The 21,567-nt window shown below is 34.9% G+C and overlaps 3 protein-coding genes across 5 annotated transcripts; 1 reads left to right on the plus strand and 2 right to left on the minus strand.

The window, feature by feature from the left end:
• Window positions 1-5,208: 5,208 nt before the first annotated feature.
• Window positions 5,209-6,447, minus strand: LOC133858936 (transcription factor MUTE). 2 transcript variants are annotated; one of them, XM_062294385.1, is made up of 3 exons: window positions 6,267-6,447; window positions 5,738-6,139; window positions 5,209-5,393 (listed from the first exon to the last, which is right to left on the minus strand). In XM_062294385.1, exons 1-3 carry the CDS (start codon window positions 6,321-6,323, stop codon window positions 5,301-5,303), a joined length of 552 nt encoding a protein of 183 aa, XP_062150369.1. In that variant the 5' UTR covers window positions 6,324-6,447; the 3' UTR covers window positions 5,209-5,300. The 2 variants fall into 2 exon arrangements, with proteins under 2 accessions (XP_062150369.1, XP_062150368.1); XM_062294384.1 differs by having other exon boundaries at window positions 5,211-5,393; window positions 6,228-6,446.
• A 4,317-nt stretch (window positions 6,448-10,764) lies between these two features.
• On the minus strand, window positions 10,765-14,902 carry LOC133882059 (dual specificity protein phosphatase 1). Of its 2 annotated transcripts, XM_062321165.1 has the most exons (7): window positions 14,723-14,902; window positions 14,147-14,303; window positions 13,872-14,007; window positions 13,342-13,462; window positions 12,801-12,946; window positions 12,164-12,200; window positions 10,765-11,022 (listed from the first exon to the last, which is right to left on the minus strand). In XM_062321165.1, exons 2-7 carry the CDS (start codon window positions 14,252-14,254, stop codon window positions 11,019-11,021), a joined length of 552 nt encoding a protein of 183 aa, XP_062177149.1. In that variant the 5' UTR covers window positions 14,255-14,303; window positions 14,723-14,902; the 3' UTR covers window positions 10,765-11,018. The 2 variants fall into 2 exon arrangements, with proteins under 2 accessions (XP_062177149.1, XP_062177157.1); XM_062321173.1 differs by lacking the exon at window positions 12,164-12,200 and having other exon boundaries at window positions 14,723-14,898.
• A 3,725-nt stretch (window positions 14,903-18,627) lies between these two features.
• Window positions 18,628-20,163, plus strand: LOC133882075 (probable aspartic proteinase GIP2). Its single transcript, XM_062321180.1, has one exon. The coding sequence runs from the start codon at window positions 18,756-18,758 to the stop codon at window positions 20,028-20,030; it is 1,275 nt and encodes a 424-aa protein (XP_062177164.1). The 5' UTR covers window positions 18,628-18,755; the 3' UTR covers window positions 20,031-20,163.
• Window positions 20,164-21,567: the final 1,404 nt, after the last annotated feature.

Consider the following 21,567-nt stretch of genomic DNA (forward strand, 5'->3'; position numbering starts at 1 on the left):
AGAGCGCGAGATATTAGAGAGAGAGAGAGAGAGAGAGAGAGAGAGAGAACCGAGCAGGTAGAGCTAGAGAGGGGGCGTGTCACCGGCGGGAAGGGCGGACGCACGGTGGCCGGGGAGCTGGCGGTGCGGCTGTGACGGAGAGAGAGAGAGAGAGAGAGAGAGAGAGAGAGAGAGAGAGAGAGAGAGAGAGAGAGAGAGAGAGAGAGAGAGAGAGAGAGAGAGAGATATCGAAAATGGGTAGCTTCCAGAGGAAGCTACCCATTTAAGTGTTATTTTAATTTTTATTATTTTTAGTATAATTTTTTTTAAAGTTATTTGGCCAGGTGGCGCCCGGGAAATGTCCCGCGCGGTTCACATGGCCGAATTTTGGCACGTGGCCAATCAGGGACGTGTATTTAATACACGTCCTTGTATGAATACACGTCTCCATTTGTAAATTATATATATATATATATATATATATATATATATATATATATATATATATATATATATATATATACACACACAAACACAAACCCTAACCCGAGCCTAAGTGTATATACTATATAAATACAAATATATTTTAGGGTTTATATAAATTTATATAAACTCTAACTAATAAAACGACACCCTAACCCTAAAACTAAATCATAACCCCTAACTCTAAGTGTATGTACTATATATAGTCATAAACCTTAACCTAAGTGTATGTACTATATATGTACATAAACCCTAACCCTAAGTGTATGTACTATATATAGCCATAAACTTTAACCCTAAGTGTATGTACTATATATAGTCATAAACCCTAACCTAAGTGTATGTACTATATATGTACATAAACCCTAACCCTAAGTGTATGTACTATATATAGCCATAAACCCTAATCCTAAGTGTATGAACTATATATAATCATAAACCCTAGCCTAAGTGTATTAACTATATATGTACATAAACCCTAACCCTGAGTGTATGTACTATATATAACCATAAACCCTAACCCTGAGTGTATGTACTATATAAGTCATAAACCCTAACCCTGAGTGTATGTACTATATATAGCCATAAATCCTAACCCTAAGTGTATGTACTATATATAGCCATAAACTCTAACCTAAGTGTACGTATTATATATGTACGTAAACCCTAACCCTAAGTGTATGTACTATATATAGCCATAAACCCTAACCCTGAGTGTATGTACTATATATAGCCATAAACCCTAACCATAAGTGTATGTACTATATATAGTCATAAACCCTAATCCTAAGTGTGTGTATATATATATATATATATATATCATTTTTATTCCCTTTTTTTTTTTTGAAAAATTTAATATTATTTATAAAACCCACATATAGTACATAAATTCAATGATCGATTTATACATTTCTTGTACAAACATGGATAAGAGATGCGTAAGAGAATGAAATTAAACATTTCTCTTTAAAAAATGAGAAAAATCAACATTTAGCTTTTTAATTTTTTAATTGTTTGAGGAGATTCTCTCTTTAATTTGATTGAATAAAATTCGACTTAAATGCCGCAAAAAAACCTATAAGATATACGCTATAGTTTTTTTCATTTTTCCAATTGTTTAGATTTAATATTACAATATTTCTCATACAAAATTAGAGTAAATATATTGTACTTTTTTGTAATAGGCTAACAGCACCTAAGCCAAATTCATTTGAATTTCTATAATATCGGAACAATTTAATTATAATCAATCTAGGATTTAATGTTATATTTAAAAGTGTACAATAATAACAAGTGAAAAATATATTGACATTATTATTCATAAAATGTAAAATCAATTAAATTATAAACCATAGCCCTAAGTGTATATACTATATATACTTATAAACCCTAAAACCTCTAACCCTAAGTGTATATACTATATATAGTGATAAACCATAACCCTAAGTATATATACTATATATATTGATAAACCCTAACCCTAAGTATATATACTATATATAGCTATAAATCCTAACCTTAAGTGTATATACTATATATAACCATAAACCCTAACCCTAAGTGTATGTACTATATATAGCTATAAACCCTAAGTGTAAATATTATATATAGCTATAAACCTCTAGCCCTAAGTGTATATACTATATATAGCTATAAACCCTAACCCTAAATATATATACTATATATAGCCATAAACCCTAACCCTAAGTGTATGTACTATATATAGCCATAAACTCTAAGTGCATATATTATATAAGGGACTAAACCATAAGTATTTAATTTATTATGTAGCACGGAACCCTCAAAATAATTGCATTTACTATATATAGCCGTAAATAGCAAGGTTAGGATATATACAAGTCATTATAAATGGATATAGTTTCTTAACCGTTTATATGCATGCATGCATATACTATGCATATCTATATATGTAGTATTAATTATAGGTTTTTTAACTTTGTTATATATATATATTTTCTAAACGTAGATGGTGTATAAAACTAAACCCTAATTTGAATTATTTGGTTTAATTATATATATATATAGCACCAAATTTGGTTTAATTATGCATATAGTACAATGTGTAAATTAGGTTAAGGTTTACGTATTTATCAGTATACCATATATATATAAGGAACTCAACATGTAGACTCTAAGTATAGAATTTACATATAGCATATAGCCCTAAAACCTAACCTTACGTGTATATGTTATGTACACCGTAATTATATATATTTATATATTTATAGCACAAATTTAAGATTATGATATATAGTTAATTATATAAGATTTATTTTTTTTAAAAAAAAATGAACACAACCAAAATTTTTTATTTTTAATATATATTTGAAAAAAATTAACATTTGGCGACGTGGATTTTATACACGCGGCCATTTGTGGCCACATGTATAAAATCCACGTGTACAATTGGACACGTGTATAATTAGCCGTGTGTATTTACTACACGCAGCTATGTTCGGCTTATATAACTAGCCACGTTGTCATCAAGACATGAGTAGCCGGTACCGTAGACACACGGCAAATTGTGCCTTTTTTTTGTAGTGAAATATCCCTCTTTCACCTACTAGGAACCAACCCAGCAACCCTTGCATCCTTAGCGCTAATTACTAGTCAGGAGTTTGGATGGATCTGGATCCATTAGTTGCCAACGGTGGACCATAAGAACAATGCTGAGAAAGGGAAGCCAGGAGTGACAGATAATAGGGTCCATGCATGGTGGGTTGAAAATCTGGTTGCTATATATATGTTGCCAGCTTTATATATATATATATATATATAATATGAACGTTTGGCAAAAAGGGCAGCAAGTTCTGGCTTGTTTCCACTTTATGCTTCTTGATCCTTAGTCCGTATTATTATTATTATTGGGTACTTTATTAGTTAGTTTATTTAATTATTGTTTGGCAGTGAAAGACAAATTGTCGGATGTGAAGTTGGAAATTAAATGAAGGAAACGTTGGGCTAATCAATGGTGGCTCATTTCATCATGTGCACTCCAATAATGTGGAGGGGTGACCCAAAAACGAAGAAATTGTATGAGAAATGTACTGTTCAAGTGTTCAAGGCCCGGGCATGTTAGGTCCAAGTTCCTGCTGGCATGGTGGTTTCTATTCGATTCAGCTTACCTAATACCCATGATTATGATATATGGATTTGGTCCCATGTTCTATCAACACTTTTATATATATATATATATATATATATATATATATAGAGCTTCTATACATCTTCCTCTTATCACATTTTTATAATAAAAAAATTAATTTTTATTAAAAAGTTGTCTCTAATGTCACATCAGAGACAACTTTTTAATAAAAATTAATATTTTTTAAAAAAAGAGAGTGACAACGGGATAAAAGTCTCTCCTTTAACATTTTCCATACATATATATATATATATATATATGCTCTCTACTTTTGCTTAATTACTGAGATTTTGAGACTGAAGTCTGTCATCATGAATGCTAGCTTGTATGCTACTGCTAGCTAGGATATATTTTATATATATATATATATATATATGCTCTCTACTTTTGCTTAATTACTGGGATTTTGTGACTGTGAAGTCTGTGATCATGAATGCTAGCTTGTATGCTACTGCTAGCTAGGATATATATTATGCTCTCTGTCCCCTCAACGTACGCTTAATTTGTCCAAGCCAATTAGAAGAAGCATGTAGACGTACGGGTGTTGACACATCAAGAATTCTGACCAAAAACGAAAATAATAATAATAAAAGACTCATAAAAAATAGAATTTTAAAAACCTCTTAAAATTTTTTAATTAGTTATGAGTAATAATAAAAAAGACTATATCTGCAGATTGTCTTTTCTATTTTCTATTAATCTTTGGACAGAGCGATGGATTATATTCTTTAGTCATACCATACCAAGAGTCCAAGATGGTACTTCATAGTGTATTTGACCAGACTTAAATATGGTCTTTAATTTCATGAATTATAGAACTGACCTTTATACAAACCCTAGGCACCTTCATTTGCCACTTAAGATGCAACGTTCTTGAGGGTAATTTTTTGTTTTTTAACAAATATATATATATATATATATAAACAATTTAAAACATAAAATACTCAAAATTATTTTTATTTTTATATTATGCAAAACACTTTTCAAAAAAAATAAAAAAGAGCACCTATATATCGATCAAACACATGCACGATTAACAATATACCCTTAATCACGGAACTTCTATTCAAAAAAAGAAAAAAAATTCCCATCTCATAAATAATATTGGGGCCACGGCATGACTGGAAAGTCAATCGCCATAATGGTGCTTAGGGTTTATCTATACCGTTTGCAAAGTGATTTACAACTTAATTAAGAACCAATCAAATATTGAGTTTTAAAAGCAAATCAATTCATATATATATATAGAGAGAGAGAGATGCTTTAACTCTGGAAAACCCTCTAGTTAACTAATAGTAACAACCGCAATAGAAGGTAGGCTGTGGCTAGCTTCCTTTCTTCTTTGATCAGGAATCAGTATATATATATAAGAGGTACGTAGTCAGGTAGACGATCAAATAGAGTATCCCCATGTATTTCTCAAACGGAGAGATGTTACACGAATATTATACAGATTTTTCTATAATTTAGTTACAAAAATATATAACGTGCCAGATATTTCATAGACCAATATACCATTAATTCATTGTTCATTTAATTAAAATAAGGTTTCCTATATGAACAAAATTCTTCGAACTGAAGAAATATATATTAAGCAAACGGTTCCATTTGTCACATATATATATATAAATGGTTTTAACAGACCTTATTGAAAGTTAATCACTTGAAAAAACTAAATCTCATTTGCATAAATGGTGTCTGAGCAGAAACTTCGTTGAACTTCAAGTGCTAGTTCCTCTACACTCAGCTGACATTCAAGCCCTATCTGTAACAGTGAATGAGAAATAATAAATAAATAATAAATACAGTTTCCAATATTTAATCAACAGAATAATTTTAACATGAAATATTCAGCAACCACTTCACTGAAGATCTATATATATATATATATATATCACTACAAGAAATTTAGTTTTGAGTGAGGACGAAAACTCACTAAAGTCGTCGCTAAAAGTCTAAACGGTGAATTTAGTCGCATCTAGCTAATAATCTTAATATTTAATTGTTGGGTTTGCCCAAGATGAAAAAAAAAAATTAATATATATGACAATTGGCGAGAACAATTAATTAATCAAATAGCTAGGTTAGTATAGATTTATGATAATATACCTTAATGACAAAGGAGTATAGAACGGTGTCCTCCATGCTACTGATATTCAGATGAAGAACCTCGAATGAAAGCCTTTCCAAAACACTGATTATCTTCGCGGTTTGACCAGGTATTCGGCGTGAGATGATTTTCAAGACCACGTTGGACCCTGAAATCTTGGCTTCGATATCTGCAAGAGGAGAGTTGCAGCATGCTCCTAGTTCCTTAACATGTTCAAATCCAAAGACGTTGTTGCTATGATCAACTTGACAAGTTGGCTGCAGTAGTGCTAGTGGCCTTGGGCTAGGGCCAGGGCTAGGGCTTACACTCTTCCTTCTTTTCTTCGATTCCAAGGATTGAAGAACTTGGTGCAGCTCCTTTATAAATTCTATTACACCCCCTATTATAGATGCTTGATCTCCCTATAAACATCATATCATATATACAATGAAAAAAGAAAAGAAACCCTAAGTGTCTCGAGAGATAAGGAGAGAGAGGAATATTACGTACCCTTTTGATGTAAAAGCATGGGGTTAAAGAGCGTAAAACCTTGAGATGCTCGTTCATCTGTCTTCTCCTGTTTCTCTCCACAGCTATGTGAGACATGTTTGTGGTTGAAGCAATGTTAAGTGATCGATCAGCTTATGTTTCCTTTTTGTACCCCGTCATGAGTTGTCTTCCTCATCAGGAATGCAAAGCCTATTTATAAGATATATACAATGTTATTGTAAGAGGTAGCAAACTATGACTTGGTTCATATTAAATGCAACATGTTGCACTCCCGTGAGGTGTCTTTTTAACCACTAGTAGTCTCTCTCTCTCTCTCTCTCTCTCTCTCTCTCTCTCTCTCTCTCTCATATATTACGCGTCTCACGTTTATTATCTTGGGTCAGTTACGTGCCCCGTGTGAGTTAAAATGTGGGACTTTTGCTCACATCTTTAATTCCCATGCACATTAATTAATTTATATATTTACGATCCTTTTCCTCTATCAGGCATGCCACATGTCCACCTCTTCATCACTCAATCAACTCCTTTCTAGCTTGTCTACCGTACCCTTTTTTCTTTCCTAAAAAATCTGGAGGGTTTTAATATTGTTCTAGGGCGTAAACGAGCTGAATTTGAGTGATTAGTACATTTGCAAACTCAACTCATTTAAATTTATCACAAACTTGAATTCATCTATCATGAGTCTGAGCTCATGAAGAGTTTTAAAAATTAAACTCAAGTCGGCTAAATGAGTTTGAGCCGAGCTCGAATAACTTACAAAAAAATAAAAATAAATGATGTAATGATTATTAAATATCTAACGATAATACTTATAACATATAATAAAGTGATTACATGTCATATGCTACAATGTTATTTTATTATATGATCATGTAATCCTATAATCCTATTATATTACATAAATAATATGATTAAGTATCTAAATTGTCATTATATCAATGACTAACAATTAAGTATTGATCTTATTCTCTTTTACTATTTTATATACATATAACTAATAAATTATAACTAATTAATATATACTGACCAATAACCATTATTATTTGTTACTTAATTTATGTTTACATGCATATAGTATATTGTTTGTTAATATAGTATATTATAAAAATAAGTTATATATTAACAAATTAATATATAAATAATTTATATATATACGAGTCGAGCCTAATTAATAAATGAGTTGATCCTTATACAAGCAGGTTCACGAGCTTTAATCGAGTTGAATCGAGTTTATACGAGTTTGCATCGTTTAATAATCGAGCCTAATTCCGTGTTCACAAGTAGCTCATTTAATAATCAATTCGAGCACGAGTTGAGTTTATTCGAGCCGATCTCAAGCAAGCTCACAAGTAGCCCAGCTTGTTTACATCCCTAATTGTCCATACAAGTTCGCTGACGTTGGATGCAATGTAATATAAGCAATGGCTTTAGTGACTTGGTTGATGGTTCTTCATGGTTTAGCGACATTTTTATTTCTATTTTATTATCATGATTTGTCCTAATATCAACTAAAAACTAGCTAACACGGTGATCCATGGCGATTGGCGATAAGGCTTCTAGAGTGGTGCAATAAGTAACTTGAAAATGAGCTTGTAAAAATTGGATACCAAAGAAAGAAACGAAAAAAATAAATAAATAAATTTGCATGTCACTCATAACTCGGCAACTTGTAACATTGCAGTTGTCAGTGGCTTAATTTATTCAGAACACCGTGTTGTTAGGGTGCTTTAAGAATGCTATTCATGCCATATTTCAAGTTGTAGTAATGGTCTTGTATTTTCTTTTTTCCTTTGGGTTACTGTGGTGGGGTTGTTTCAAGATCGATCGAAAGAGAGTTAAAGAATTTCCCCCCTTTTCGTTATTGTTAAATGTATAGCATTAATTGCGTTCTCTAATTATCAGTAATCCCCCATTAATCCCTCCTCAAATATATGTTCACACAAATTTATTCGCTTTAGTAAGGTGATTTATGCAAAAATACACTCAAATTAAGCAACCTAGCTAGAGCAAACGGAGTCCCTAAGGGGAAGCTCAATCGGCTGGGAACCACGCCTCATGAAGCGGAGGTTACTAGTTCGAATCCCCTCTCCCCCCACTGTTGTGGACATGTCAAAAAAAAAAAAAAAAAGCTAGAGCAAATTGAGGAAACTTATAATGTAACAGAAAATTAAATACAAAAGTGGAAGAAAGAGAGAAAGTGGAGACAAAGAGACAAAGATTTACGGTTGGTTTAACGTTAGACACCTAAATCTACCATTACAAAATAATTCAAAAGGGATGAAATTTACAATACAATAAACTCTTATTTATAGAAGAATTGGAGTCGGTGAAGCTATACATATAATAATCAAATCATTTTGATTTGACTACTATCGAACCTAATTACAATCAATCATATAAAGTATTTAGGGAATAACTTCAGTTCGGACTTGGTAGAAACCATGCCCTTTATTCCCTTTAATAGAAAAAAGACACATCAGCATATTATACCAAATGAAATTATGCAGAACACACACGATCAAAACCTCCCTTTCTCAAATCAATCAACAAGCAAAGCTCCCATTACTGTTCAATCTGCGAAGCCCCCCTTTCCCGTTCAATCTGCAAGCACCCAGCATGGGTGTTGGCGGCGTTTTTTGGCTTGGGCAGTGCCAACAGCCTCCAGACCCACATCGGAGGAGCAGCGTTCAGTTTGGCCTAGCTGTGGCGGCGTGTTTCGACCCGAGCAGTGGCGGCGTGGTCCAACATCGGCGTTGGCAACGTGTTCCAGCCTGGGCGGTGCCGGAAACGTCCGGCCTGACTGTGGTGGTGCGGATTTGGGGCTGGTGGCGGTAGCGTCCGGCCTAGGCAATGCCACGGTGGGGCCGCGAATTTGGGGAGGAGGAGTGGTCTAGCTTGGGAGTCCAATGCTGAAAAAGCCGGTGGAGTGGTCTGGCCTAAACGGTGGCAGCGTGGTCCCGCACGGGCGATATCGGAGTGGTCTGGCATGGGCGTTGGCTTCGTTTTCCGACATGGGCAATGCCGACAGCGTCCAGACCCACATCGTAGGAGCAGCGTCCGATTTGGCCTAGCTGTGGCGACGTGTTCCGACCCAGGCGATGGTGCAAATCTTCCGATGGGGCGGCGATGGTGCAGATCTTCTTCCGGTTGGGGCGGCGATGGATTGAAATTTTTTGATTTCTTCAATGTCCACCGATCGTGATTTGGAGTTTTTTTGTTTTTTTAGAAGGGAAAAATGGAAAGATGTGAGAGGGATTCGGTACATCAACATCATTTCAGTTTTTTGATTTTTATTGTTTTTAGCTGGTGTGTCAACTGGTTATTGGTGGGCAAAAAACCCATATTTTCTGCAATGGCCGGACAGAAGGGGCTCTCAAGTAATTATCCTAGCTCTCAAGTAATTATCCTATTAAAAATATATACCGATTATGAAAACATATCTATATTCTAACACAAACAGAGTTTATGACCACTTCGAAACTGCATGTGAACTCGGGCTCAATAGATGGTCCCCAAATGATTAGACTGCGAAGCCTCATACAAAAGCAGGATTGTAGCCTGTAGGCAGTGGCTACTGCTACTTCGTCAGGCCCGGCCAAGAAATGTGTGCTTTGTTTCCTATTTTGGCAAAAATATGAAGATTTAAACACCAAGGGAAGCATTGGATGAGTGTTTTCAGATTCCTATCCTCTTAAATCCCTTTTCGATCCAACGAATTAAAGTGGCATTAGTTTACCTTCAGAAAAATGAGAAAGTGTCACTTGGTTATTACTGTAAGCCAGAAGCCTTCAGACAAAATCACAATAGTTTGAATTAAGATAAGAATAATGCAGAAGATCAAAACCTTCGATCTGCTACGGTAAGCTGATGAGTTAATTCTCCTCCTTATTTGTAGTTCGTGTGAAATTTAAATTTTCTGATTGGGTTTGTTAACAATTGGTTGTAGTTGATGTAACTCGATAGAGATTTATACGGAGATGATAGAGATTTATACGGAGATGAACAAGAGAATGAAAACAAATATTTCTTTAAAAAAAAAACAGTATGAGTCATCTCCTTGGTTATCCTCACCAATCCTCACCAATAAACAACAATAATGTTTGTAAAACTATCCTTTACAAGATAAAAGATATACATGCATCCCTTACGCATCTCCATACATTTAAGTTTTAAATCTATTATTAAATTTGTGAGACGTCTCAATATAAGACCCATAAATCTAATGAAAAATTAAATTTAAAAATAAAATGCGTAGAAAGTGTATTTATATTATTTCTCGGCGAGCAATGACGAGCAACAAAATTGTAAAACACGAGGGTCCTGCACTTCTCTGTGAGTCGCTGAAAACAGAAACCAGGGGCTTTCTGCAGTAACTGGCTGCCTAACTCTACAGACTGCAAAGCTACTGGCCTCATCTGCTAAGCCTCAAGACACATTCATCCCAACTAACTATTTTTTTACGGCGAACTCTTAAGTCTCTAACTATACTAATAATCCATTAATATTCAGCTTCAAATAAATATCCCCCATCTCACTATTTGTGTTAGAATAGTGTATTGCAATATATTTAATCAACATCACAAGAGTATTTCACTCTAGTTCACATGCATAACGTCCAGTGACTAACAATATACATCGTGCCAATATTGCAATATATCTAATCAAATCAACATCATCTATTTCTATTAAGCTGGCAAAGTTCTCTACAAAGAAGATTACGTCTGATCCTGGTAACAAACCAAAAGGCAATCTGTAATGCTAGGACTCTCTGCATTTCAACACGTATTCTTCTCATCTTCATTTGACGCATTATAGAAAGAAAGTCATGCAAAACAAGATTAATTTTCAGTTAACTCAAGATATAAACAAGAAAAAAAAAAAAAAAAGGATAAAGAAATAACCAATGAATATTTATTAGAGCAGCAATGATTATAACACTTGTATAGGCCACGCAGCAAACACAAATGTTGGTTGCGAGAAAACTGGCAATTCCAAGCACCATATTTAGACAGACTAACTCAAGCATTCATTACATGCATACATAAAATTTCACCATTCTTACGCTTATTTCTCAAAACATAAACTAGTTTCCATTAAACGTCTGTAACCTTTTTTAACAACATTAAATGATACATTATTTATTACATATTATACACAAAATCAGCATAAAACCCAAAAAAATTCCAGAAATGAGAACAGACATTAATTACATTCCTTACATGCATTTCCACTCAACTCGAGATGCATTCTTCACTTTTATTAGACTTCAGACACAAAAGACTTGAAAAACAAATCTCATCCAAAGATTTGGGTACTTTCCAGATTGGAACCGGTTGTGTGATGTGTAGCAGACTCTACTGTGATGAAGTAGTAGTACAAGAACCACATTCCCAAATCAAGTCTAATAAAAACCCATCTCTTTTTTCCAAGAATTGGAACTTTCTTATTCGGGGCAAAGCATAGTATATTTTCAAATCTATGGAAAACAGTAAATTGTTTGAGAGAAAAAGGTTCTTGATTAGAGCAGGTAATGTGGGTAACTTAAGTTCTCTTCAGTACTTTATATGAATGGCTTTAGTTTTTTTTCCCCCCTTCACCAACCTTTGCACCTTTGATAGTGGGATGGAAAAACACACAACTAACCAAAAAGCCAAAGAAGGTTGGTATATGAACGGCTTCGGTTATGGGAACTGCATACAAGAATTGAACTAGGCAATCAACCATTAACGTAAAACCATCTCAAAAGTCCAAAAAGAAGCCCAAATCCACACATTCTACTCGCTAAGCTTTTCTCACCCTGTTTTGTTACCTTCCTTAGGTGTGTGTATATACAGAGCAAATCAAGACACATACTTCCAGGGAATACTTTTTTGACTATTGAGGTAGCATTGAGAGAGAGAGAGAGAGAGAGAGAGAGAGAGAGAGAGGTGACTCACATGGAGATGCAACTGGAGAGTGGATTTAGTAGGGGTGCTGTTAGTTGACAGAACGTTGGACGTTAGAATTTACAGATTCGTCATATTTTCTTTGAGAGTTAGGATATTACATGGGTAATTCTATAAGTCACTCTTATGTCTTTCTTGTGTCACTCCAAGAATGATGTGACTTTTAAAATCATCACTTGATCAAAATTCAATAATGATCAATCACAAGCTCAATGTCGATTTTAAAAATCACATCAATTTTAAAATAACATAAGAATGACTTCTAGCATTACTCATATTACATAGATGTTCCTAGAAGAATACAATTTACAATCAAAAGGCGAAAAAAAAGGGTTTGCCATAGTGTATACAATAACATTCTTTGAGATAGAACAATTATTTCACTGCAACAAGTCATCAATGTTTTCTACGACGACAAAGAAACAATCTAAACTTGATTTTAGAAGTTTCAACAGGGTTAAGGGTGAACTTCTAAACTTCAGGAATATAGCAGAATTCTCAGAAAGTTACAGGGCTATTCTACATTGATTACCTTGACCTATTCAAAGCTTCATGTGCGTGCTGATTCAAGTTGAGGCTGTAACTTAAAATATGCATATAAAAAAAACAAAATACAAAATTGATGCACCTTGAAGAGATTTTTCCAAGTCCTTTAGTTGAGAAATAAAACCAGAATTAGGAGCTGCCTGTGCCCGTCTGTTCTTCACATGTTCCAGAGCTTGATCTAGGCTCATTCCATGCTTTTTCATCAGATAGGCAACAACTATAGTCACACTGCAAGCCAAAACATGCAAAAAATCAAAGTTCAAAGCAGTTATTTATATTTTTGGAGCAAAGTGGAAGTTCAAACATGATCACACTCCAGGTACAAGACAATTCCCGGTATACATGGTCGGCATCCAAATTCCACTTACTTAAGTGAAGCAAAATATGGTTTCCTTGAAGCATGAATCTTCTTAAAAGTTTGAATAATGCACATTAAGACATAAGATAAGGCTTGGATCAGGAAATAAAAAATTTGTAATAACTAAAACTACCAAAATATATGAAAAACTGTAAGAATTATAAAGAATATGACATAATTACCAAGATGCCATCTGGTCCAAAGACCATGGGCAAGAAGATGACCCCTGGAAAGCGAATAACCTAGATAGGGAAGGAAAAATCACCTTCTGGATCTTCCCACAAAGCAATGGACCAACACTCCACCACCCAATCTTTTAGCTTCATCAATAAAATTGAAACACTCATTGAAGTACTGTTTTATATCTGTTTCTTGTCTGTCGGTGACTACATCAAATTACAAAGAACAGCAAAGATAAAATTTTCAGTTCTAGAAGCTCAACAACATTCAGAACAAAGATAAGCATCAGTAACTTCTGCATCAAAATACTCATATCTTAAAGGCATTGAAACTCTATTAGGTGAGAGCTATACAAATATAATGCGCCCCAGTGAGATAAATCCAGCAAAAAAATAGGTTCTGTCGGGATGCATTTTTATCAGTAGACATGACAAACACAAATGGAAGTCACTTTACAATGCCATAAATAGTGCTAAAAAATCGTTTAAGCAGAAACAAAATAAGAAACAAAATATTAAAGAAGAAACATTAGATATAGAAACAGAGAAAATAAAAGAATATATTTATATATGCTTGAAGATTTAAACAACGGACCAAAAAGAAAGACTTTCATACCATTAATGACTTTATATACAAAATCGTTTGGATGTGCAGGTAACAATGTACTAGCCACAGTCAATACGTGTGTGATATTGAAGCTTTTCAGTGCATTCTTGTTATTTGCAGCTCCAACAGAACCCAAGAAAAGACCCTGATAAGTTGAAGAAAAAAATGCGAAATGATCATAGCAGCAACACCAGGTTAACGGAAAGGATGAAAACAAAACCAAGATGCTAAGGAAATAAGCAGTAAAAACATCAAACAGGATCATGAAGTCAAATTTCAAACACCTCTTCAATTTCGCACGGAACATTGTCCTCTTTAAAGCATCTTGTTACGTTCATAACTCGCAGAAGGGCCGCTATTTGGCTCCTGAGGGACTCGTCAAACTGATCCATTGGAAGCAGATGTTGAACGCTTCTTTCTCTTCTTTTTTTCTTTTTTCCCCTACAAAAACAGGCATAAAGTTGCTAAGGCCTAAGGGATGTGTGGTTCTCCAACAAGTTTCAGGCATAAAATTGATACAATGATTCCCCATTCTATAAACACAAGTAAGAATGTGACAAAAGACTGACTTCTTCGTCCTCCTTCCACGCATAATAGCACATTGAATCATCATGGAAAATTGTTATCTTTTATAAATTCTAGATTGAAAAACACGATCTTGACATCAGAAATATAACCCAAAACAGCAATAACAACCAAGAGAGATCAAGATCACGTCGAATTGGCCAAACAACCATCCGGGTAAACCCCAAAACATAGTAAAACCAAGATCGGATTAATCACACATACCTAAAATGGATTAACGGATTACAAAAATATTATTTGACAAGGAGAAAAGGGGAAAAAGAAAACAAACTCACAGAAGAAGCTCTGAATCTAGCGGAATTGGGGTCTGTGAAGTGGGAACTGGGAAGGACTGAATATTCGAGTAGAAAATTCTCTCCGTTTATCGCTCGCAATTTGTCAAAAATAATATATGGGCATGGGCTCGATTCTATAGAGTTTGGGGCGTTGCAAAATGTCTTGTCGCGGGAATGGCTTCTCTATGCTAAACCGTTAAAAATTTTCTCCTCCTTTTCTTTTCTTTCTTTCTCCTTTTTTTTTTTTTTTTTTTTTTTTTTTTTTTTTTTTGTGAAAATTATATACAGCCATGTACTACTCTCATTTTGATATTTACATAATTACATCCCAGTTTTTTGTAAATTTCAAACCCGATTTTATGATCATTTTAGATGCAAGACTTTTTTTTTTTGAAAATCCCTTCCAATATATTAAGAGAGACCAACTGATCAGGGTTACAGTATATTTATTTGTTTTTATTAAACAAATAACAAAATAATATAAAATAAATCAAGCCATCTTCATAAATAAAAAAATAAAAAAAAAAAGGAAAAAAGAGAAGTATTGACGCCACGTCAGCACCAATATGATGGCGACATGTGTCGAACATAATATTGGCGTTAACGTGGCATTTAATGAAGTCTATCAAAAATTTTAACGGAATTTGACTCAAGTGAGCGATTTGTAAATTAAACCAACCACAATAATCTCTAAATTAATTTTGATATCAGAGGGAGGGATTTGTAAGTTAGGTCAACCATAAGGATCAATGTGCAATTTTTTCTTATAATAATTCATTGGAATGCTACAGTGCTACCCAATGCATTGGGTAGCACTGTAGCATTCCTAATGTATAGGAAAGATACAAGGAAGCTGCTATAGGTGAGTTTTTGTAATTTTTTTTAAAGATTTTTCCTATATTTAGAGAAAGGAAGCAACTTTCCTTTTATTTTCCATAAATTTAGGAAATAAAATTTCTTTTTGTTTCCCTATCAAAATACACTCCACAATAGCTTCCATTATCTTTCTCTATATTAATTAAATATTATTTCTTTACAAATATAAGTTCCTACTTACCCTCACATTTTTCACAATATCCAATAACAAGCAAAGTGATGAGAGATAGAGAATAAAAAGAAATATTTTGTATTAAAATAATGGATAATGAAGTTCTTTTGGTTTCTTACACATTTGGTAGAAATGTTGCATACACAATGCTTAGGGTATCTGCTGTGGGTGATTTTTTGTTGTTTTTTTTTTTTTTTTTTAACATTTTCCTAGGGGTGTAAAACCGGCTGGTACAGGCAAACCGCTTTGGTACCCGATTAGAAATAACTGGTAACCAGCCCTACTAAAACAGTTATCAGTTTTTGAAATTATTGAACCTGATTTTAGAAATTATATATATAAAATTAAAATAATAAAATCAGCCTATATGATTTTACACTTTTTAGTCTCTCTACTTACCATTTTACACAAATGGTAGACTTAATCATTTAAATAATATTTTAACAAGAATTTTCTATATTTCTCTAATTTTCCATATTTTAGTGATTTTATATCTTTAGGAAATTATGTCTTTTGAACTTTTGACTATTGTTATAAGAACAAAGTAGATGCATTTAGAAAAGGACAGTTTTTGGAGATAGTACAAATATTTAATTTTTTTTACAAAGCTATTTTTCTTAGCTTGATTGAGCATCTCCAATAGAATAGCCAAATTCCTAAGAGCATTTACATCAAATACCTAATAATTTTCCCTAAATTTAGGGAACCATATTATTTTTTACTTTCTTATTCAAATATACCTTACAATAAATTTTCTTAATTTTTTCTAGAAAAAATTGCATCATTTGTCCATGTGGTTGGTATAAATTACAAATAACTCCATTAGTATAAAAAATAACTGTATGGTCTTTATGGTAGGCAAAAATTACAAATTACTCCATAAAGTCGTTTTACGTCTACAAACTACTTTTTGCTCCCGTATCCAAATACACTCCATAATAGTTTTCCTTATCTTTCCTTATATTAATTAAATATTATTTTTTCACAAATATAAGTTCCTACTTACCCTCATATTTTTCACAAAATTTCAACACAATTCCCAATAAAAGGCAAAGTGATGAGAGATGAGAGAATAAAGAGAAATTAATATTTTGTATTAAAATAATGGATACGGAAGTTCTTTTGGTTTCCTACATACACATTGAGTAGAAATGTAGTATCTCCAATTAATACTTAAAGAACCGATAGGGTATTTGCTATGGGTATTTTTTGTTACTTTTCCTAGGGGTGTAAAGCCGGCTGGTACTGGCCAACTACTTTGCTACTCGGTTGGAAATAACTGGTAACCAGCCCTACCATAACAGTTATCGATTTTAGAAATTATTTAACCCGGTTATTATATATATATATATATATATATATATATATATATATATATATATAAATTAAAAATAATAAAATTATCCTATAAGATTTTACGCTTTTATGGCATGTTTGAATGCAAATATAATTTGAATTCTATTTGCAACAGTATTCGGATCTTTTAAAAATAAATTAGATTTTATTCAATTTTTTCTAATTTTATCTCAAAAAGTCAAACCATCAAAGCATCTTTTTTAACTTTATTTTATCTCAAAATATGCACAGTAAATTATACTTGAATTTAAATTTCAAAAAATCAAACACTCAAACATACCGATCTCTCTCATTACAAAATAATCTATGGAGCCGTCTCTTTCTCCTTACTTTCTTCTTCAGTTCTTGGTTTCTTCTTCAGTCGTTCAGGTCTTATTTTCTTTTATTTGATTCTTTCAAGTTTCTTTTTGTTTGATTTTCTTTCTTTTGAACCAGACGGTCCAGATCGAGCGTCTAGCGAATTGAAACAAAGTCTTAACATGCACTAACCTCTCAAAGTTGCTCTTGAAATATTTATCACCTGATCATATGCTCGATCGCCCGTTTATAGCTTGTGTTGCCTTTGTTATTATTTGTTCCGATGTCAATGTCTCTGTAGAATAATTGACATGCATATGCATGCAGCTCTTGTAGATTTCGAAACGTAGAGAGCCATGTAATCGTAAAGCCTTCTCATTTCCAACTTATATGCCGCAGTTTCTTCTTCTTTCCATAGACATTACCAACCAGTTAATTGGGTACCATCCGGTAGTCATCTGTTATTAAATATTTGATTAACGGGCTATTTCGTTACTAGAGTCCAAAAATAAAAATGAAATAATAAAATTAATATTTAAAAAAAAATAAGAAATTTATTGAAGTGTAAATAAAAAAATTTAATAATTTTTTGATAACTATTTTGGCTACTCTTATCATACATAGTGTTTATAGGATTGAAGATTGTCTTCTTCCTTTTCCTTTTATCATTTCCCCTACATGAGTGAGAGTCTGAGACTAGTTTATTGTCCTTGACATGGAATATAATCATATATATATATATATATAACCATTTAATTTCTTCGGTACGTATAAAGTGATAAAGGGAGTGATTGATTGGATTCCAAGCAATGCGATGACCAATGTGACGCCAATTGCATTATCATTATTTCTTATACCTTTTTCTTTTTAAAAGAAAAAGGTTTTTCCTACTCTCTTTCTCTTAATAAAAAACAACCAATGGAGACGCTAGCTTAAATTTTAAGCTTTTTCTGAGATCTCCAGCCAAGGGACCTCTAATGGTGTTTCCATTTATTTCAATATGAATTTATATTATGTCCTATAATATAATATAAATTTATATTCTTTCTTATTTCTTCATTAAAAAACTCGCCCCTGACATGAGTCCACATGGCAACAGTCGAGAAGATAACCTCTGGTTACCTACTAGTGGGGAATGGGTGTCTAGTCAGCAAAGGTTGAATTCCCAAGGCCTTATCCATTCCACACGTCAATCTTAGCCAGCCGCGGCGTCCCACCGCCGCAGCACCCATTAACTACCATTTGTTGAATTGTTGTTATTCCCCTTACAGAATTTGAAAGACGCCCATCAGTACTCTCTGTCTCTCCCTCAGACTAGACAGGTTTCCTTCCATGGCTTCCTCGTTTCATCACTTCCTTCTTCTCTGTTGCTCATTTTGGTGCCTTACCCACGTATCTCAAGCTCACAGTTTTCCCTCACCAAATGCTCTGCTCCTCCCCATCACCAAAGATGCTACGACCCTCCAGTACGTGACCAAAATTCTTCATGGCACTCCACTTGTACCCGTCAAGCTTGTTGTCGATCTCGGCGGTCCACTCCTCTGGAGTACTGACTGCGCCTCCAGATTCGTGTCATCTTCTACCCGTTCGATCCCCAATCGCTCAATCAAGTGCTCAAGAGCAAAATCCCATGATCTTGGGACAAAGAGTTGCCCCTCTAGCGCTCAAACGTGCGAGCTTTCCACACAAAACAGGATCACGCGAATGGCCACAGGAGGAGAGTTAGTAGAAGACGTCGTCGCCGTTCTGTCCATGGACGGGTCGAAGGCGACCGTCGATCAATTCGTCCTCTCTTGCGCGCCCACGTTCTTATTGAGTGGCCTAGCAAGTGGCGCCAAAGGAATGATAGGCCTCGGAAGGACCCGCATTGCTCTGCCATCACAAATTTCCGCGGCTCTAGGCACTGATCACCAGAGATTCACAATCTGCCTGTCATCATCGGACGGCATCATAGTATCCGACCAAGGGCCTCACGGCTCTGTTTTCGGCACCGAAATTTCCGGGTCAGCAATGTACACACCCCTCGTCACTAACCATGGTGATAACTCGTTACACGAAGAACACTTGATTGGCGTTAAATCTATCAAAATAAATGGCAAGCGATTATCCCTTAACGCATCACTGCTATCCTTGTCCGGAGGGACCAAATTAAGCACGATTGTTCCCTACACCACCATGGAGAGCACAATTTATACCACGTTTATCAAAGCTTACAGTCAGGCTGCTGCTTCAATGAACATGACAAGGGTGGCATCCGTGGCACCTTTTGGCCTTTGCTTTAGCTCAAAGGGCATTGATATCACGCAGTTGAGGTCAAAAGTGCCGGCTATTGACTTAGTGCTGCAGAGTGAGATGGTGAAATGGAGGATATTCGGTAGAAATTCTATGGTCCGGGTAAACGGCGAAGTGATGTGCTTGGGATTCTTGGACGGAGGTTTGAACAAAGGGACTCCGATTGTGTTAGGGGGACATCAATTGGAGGACATTATGCTACAGTTTGATTTGGGTACTTCCATGCTAGGATTTAGTCCGTCTCTGCTGATGTGGCGAAGAACATGTTCCGACTTCAAATTTGACTCCTGGCCTCATCAGTACTACTCGTTGTAAATTGTTTTCTAGCTTTCCCTCTTTTGGAAAACCGAAACGGTGGGGTGGGGCTTGTAAATATTTGTACTACTACCCCTGCTTCCTCTTGTATTTGTGTTTTAGGATGTAAATGAAGAGAGTAGTTCGTGATCAACTTTGGGTTTGGCTTTGATTAATTCGGCTTGAGATCCGTTAGTTTATTATATGAGACTCCTTTTTTTTTTTAGCTTACTTATTAGACGAGTTGAACATGTATAAACTTGTGTTACGAAGAGATGCATCTTAAGCTTTTAAAAAGAAAAAAAGGATACAGAATTCCTCAAACTATTACTTTATTGTCAATGTACTATTAATTGTGTCAATCTCACAAAAAACAGATATCCAGGCGCACTGCCTCTCTTTCAATTTTCTCTGTTCTCTCTCCTAGCCCTGCAGAAAACATCTCTGTTACTCATGGTTTCCGAGGAGGAGGGAGTGGAATCCACTGCCTCCTCCTTTCCTTTCCCCCTTTCTTCCCTTTTCCTACCTTCCCCTCCCTTTCCAGCCTCTTCTGAGGCTCCACCTGCCTTCTTGAAGGCCTTACCTGCCTTTTTTGAGGCCCTATTTACCTCTTTTGAGGTTTTACCTTTCAATAACACCAACATCGGCTCCTCCTCCACCATCCCTTCGGATTCTGCTCCCACCAACCGTTCCCTTTGGCGGATCCAATAGTTTCTTGAAATTTTTGGATTTGGGTTTTTCAAACTCGGATCTACCTATTTTTGAAAGCCACACCCTCAAACGCGCCATACCACCATGCTCCTCGGCTTCACCGCTTCCATCCGCCACCGATTTTGTCTCCAACCGGCTTCTACACGCCGGCGCGTAGCCCCCACGCGCCCGCGAGTAGATCTTACTCGTTGGCGTGTGTTCTTCACGCGCCGACGTGTAGATAGCCATCCACCACCGTGCGAGCTCCTCTTCCACCGATACTGCTACTGTTTCGTTGTATTTTTGTTGTTTTTCCACACTTGTGGGTGTTTTCTATATTTTTGTTTGTGTTTTGTTAGTTTTGTTATGTGGTTTGGGTTATAATCTCCCAGTTCCTTTGAAAGCTGTTCTGTTAGTGGAGATTATTGTAGCTGGGTTTCGTTCTTCACCAACGGTTCCTCTCCGGTCCTTGGCAGTGGTTCTTTTGCAACAACCATCTCTCGGTGGTTGTTGTTTTTACTGGTTGGGGTTCTTTGAGTCCTTTTGCCATTTTAAACCGACTAGTGCGGCCCCAGGAAAGGTCCGGCTCGTTTATGATTTTTCTGGAATCATCGATGATTACCATTGCCTATTGTTCTCTGTTTGTGTCTGTTTTTACTGCCTTTTCCATTATGGTTCGGTTGGATTGTAGCTTGATCCCCTTCCCCTTTCCCATGTTTGAATAAAAAAAAAAAAAAAAAATTGTGTCAATCTCACTCTTAAACTACTAAAACAATGTTAATATCCTATAATGACAAAAATACATTTCATAAAATTTTAAAACATTTCTTAAAATTGCAATTTGAAAACACAAAAAAATATGTTTTTT

Source organism: Alnus glutinosa, chromosome 1, assembly GCF_958979055.1.
Source record: "Alnus glutinosa chromosome 1, dhAlnGlut1.1, whole genome shotgun sequence".
NCBI classification, from domain to species: Eukaryota; Viridiplantae; Streptophyta; class Magnoliopsida; order Fagales; family Betulaceae; genus Alnus; species Alnus glutinosa.

Excerpts from the sequence above, each read along its gene's own strand:
- LOC133858936 (XM_062294384.1), bottom strand. The coding sequence starts at position 6,323 with ATGTCTCACATAGCTGTGGAGAGAAACAGGAGAAGACAGATGAACGAG. Across the intron at positions 6,140-6,227 it reads CATGCTTTTACATCAAAAGG|GGAGATCAAGCATCTATAAT; the intron begins GTACGTAATATT and ends TGATGTTTATAG. Across the intron at positions 5,394-5,737 it reads TATACTCCTTTGTCATTAAG|ATAGGGCTTGAATGTCAGCT; the intron begins GTATATTATCAT and ends TCACTGTTACAG.
- LOC133882059 (XM_062321165.1), bottom strand. The coding sequence starts at position 14,254 with ATGGATCAGTTTGACGAGTCCCTCAGGAGCCAAATAGCGGCCCTTCTG. Across the intron at positions 13,463-13,871 it reads TGTATATAAAGTCATTAATG|TCACCGACAGACAAGAAACA; the intron begins GTATGAAAGTCT and ends AATTTGATGTAG. Across the intron at positions 12,947-13,341 it reads TTTGTGGGAAGATCCAGAAG|TGTGACTATAGTTGTTGCCT; the intron begins GTGATTTTTCCT and ends TTTGGCTTGCAG.
- LOC133882075 (XM_062321180.1), top strand. The coding sequence starts at position 18,756 with ATGGCTTCCTCGTTTCATCACTTCCTTCTTCTCTGTTGCTCATTTTGG.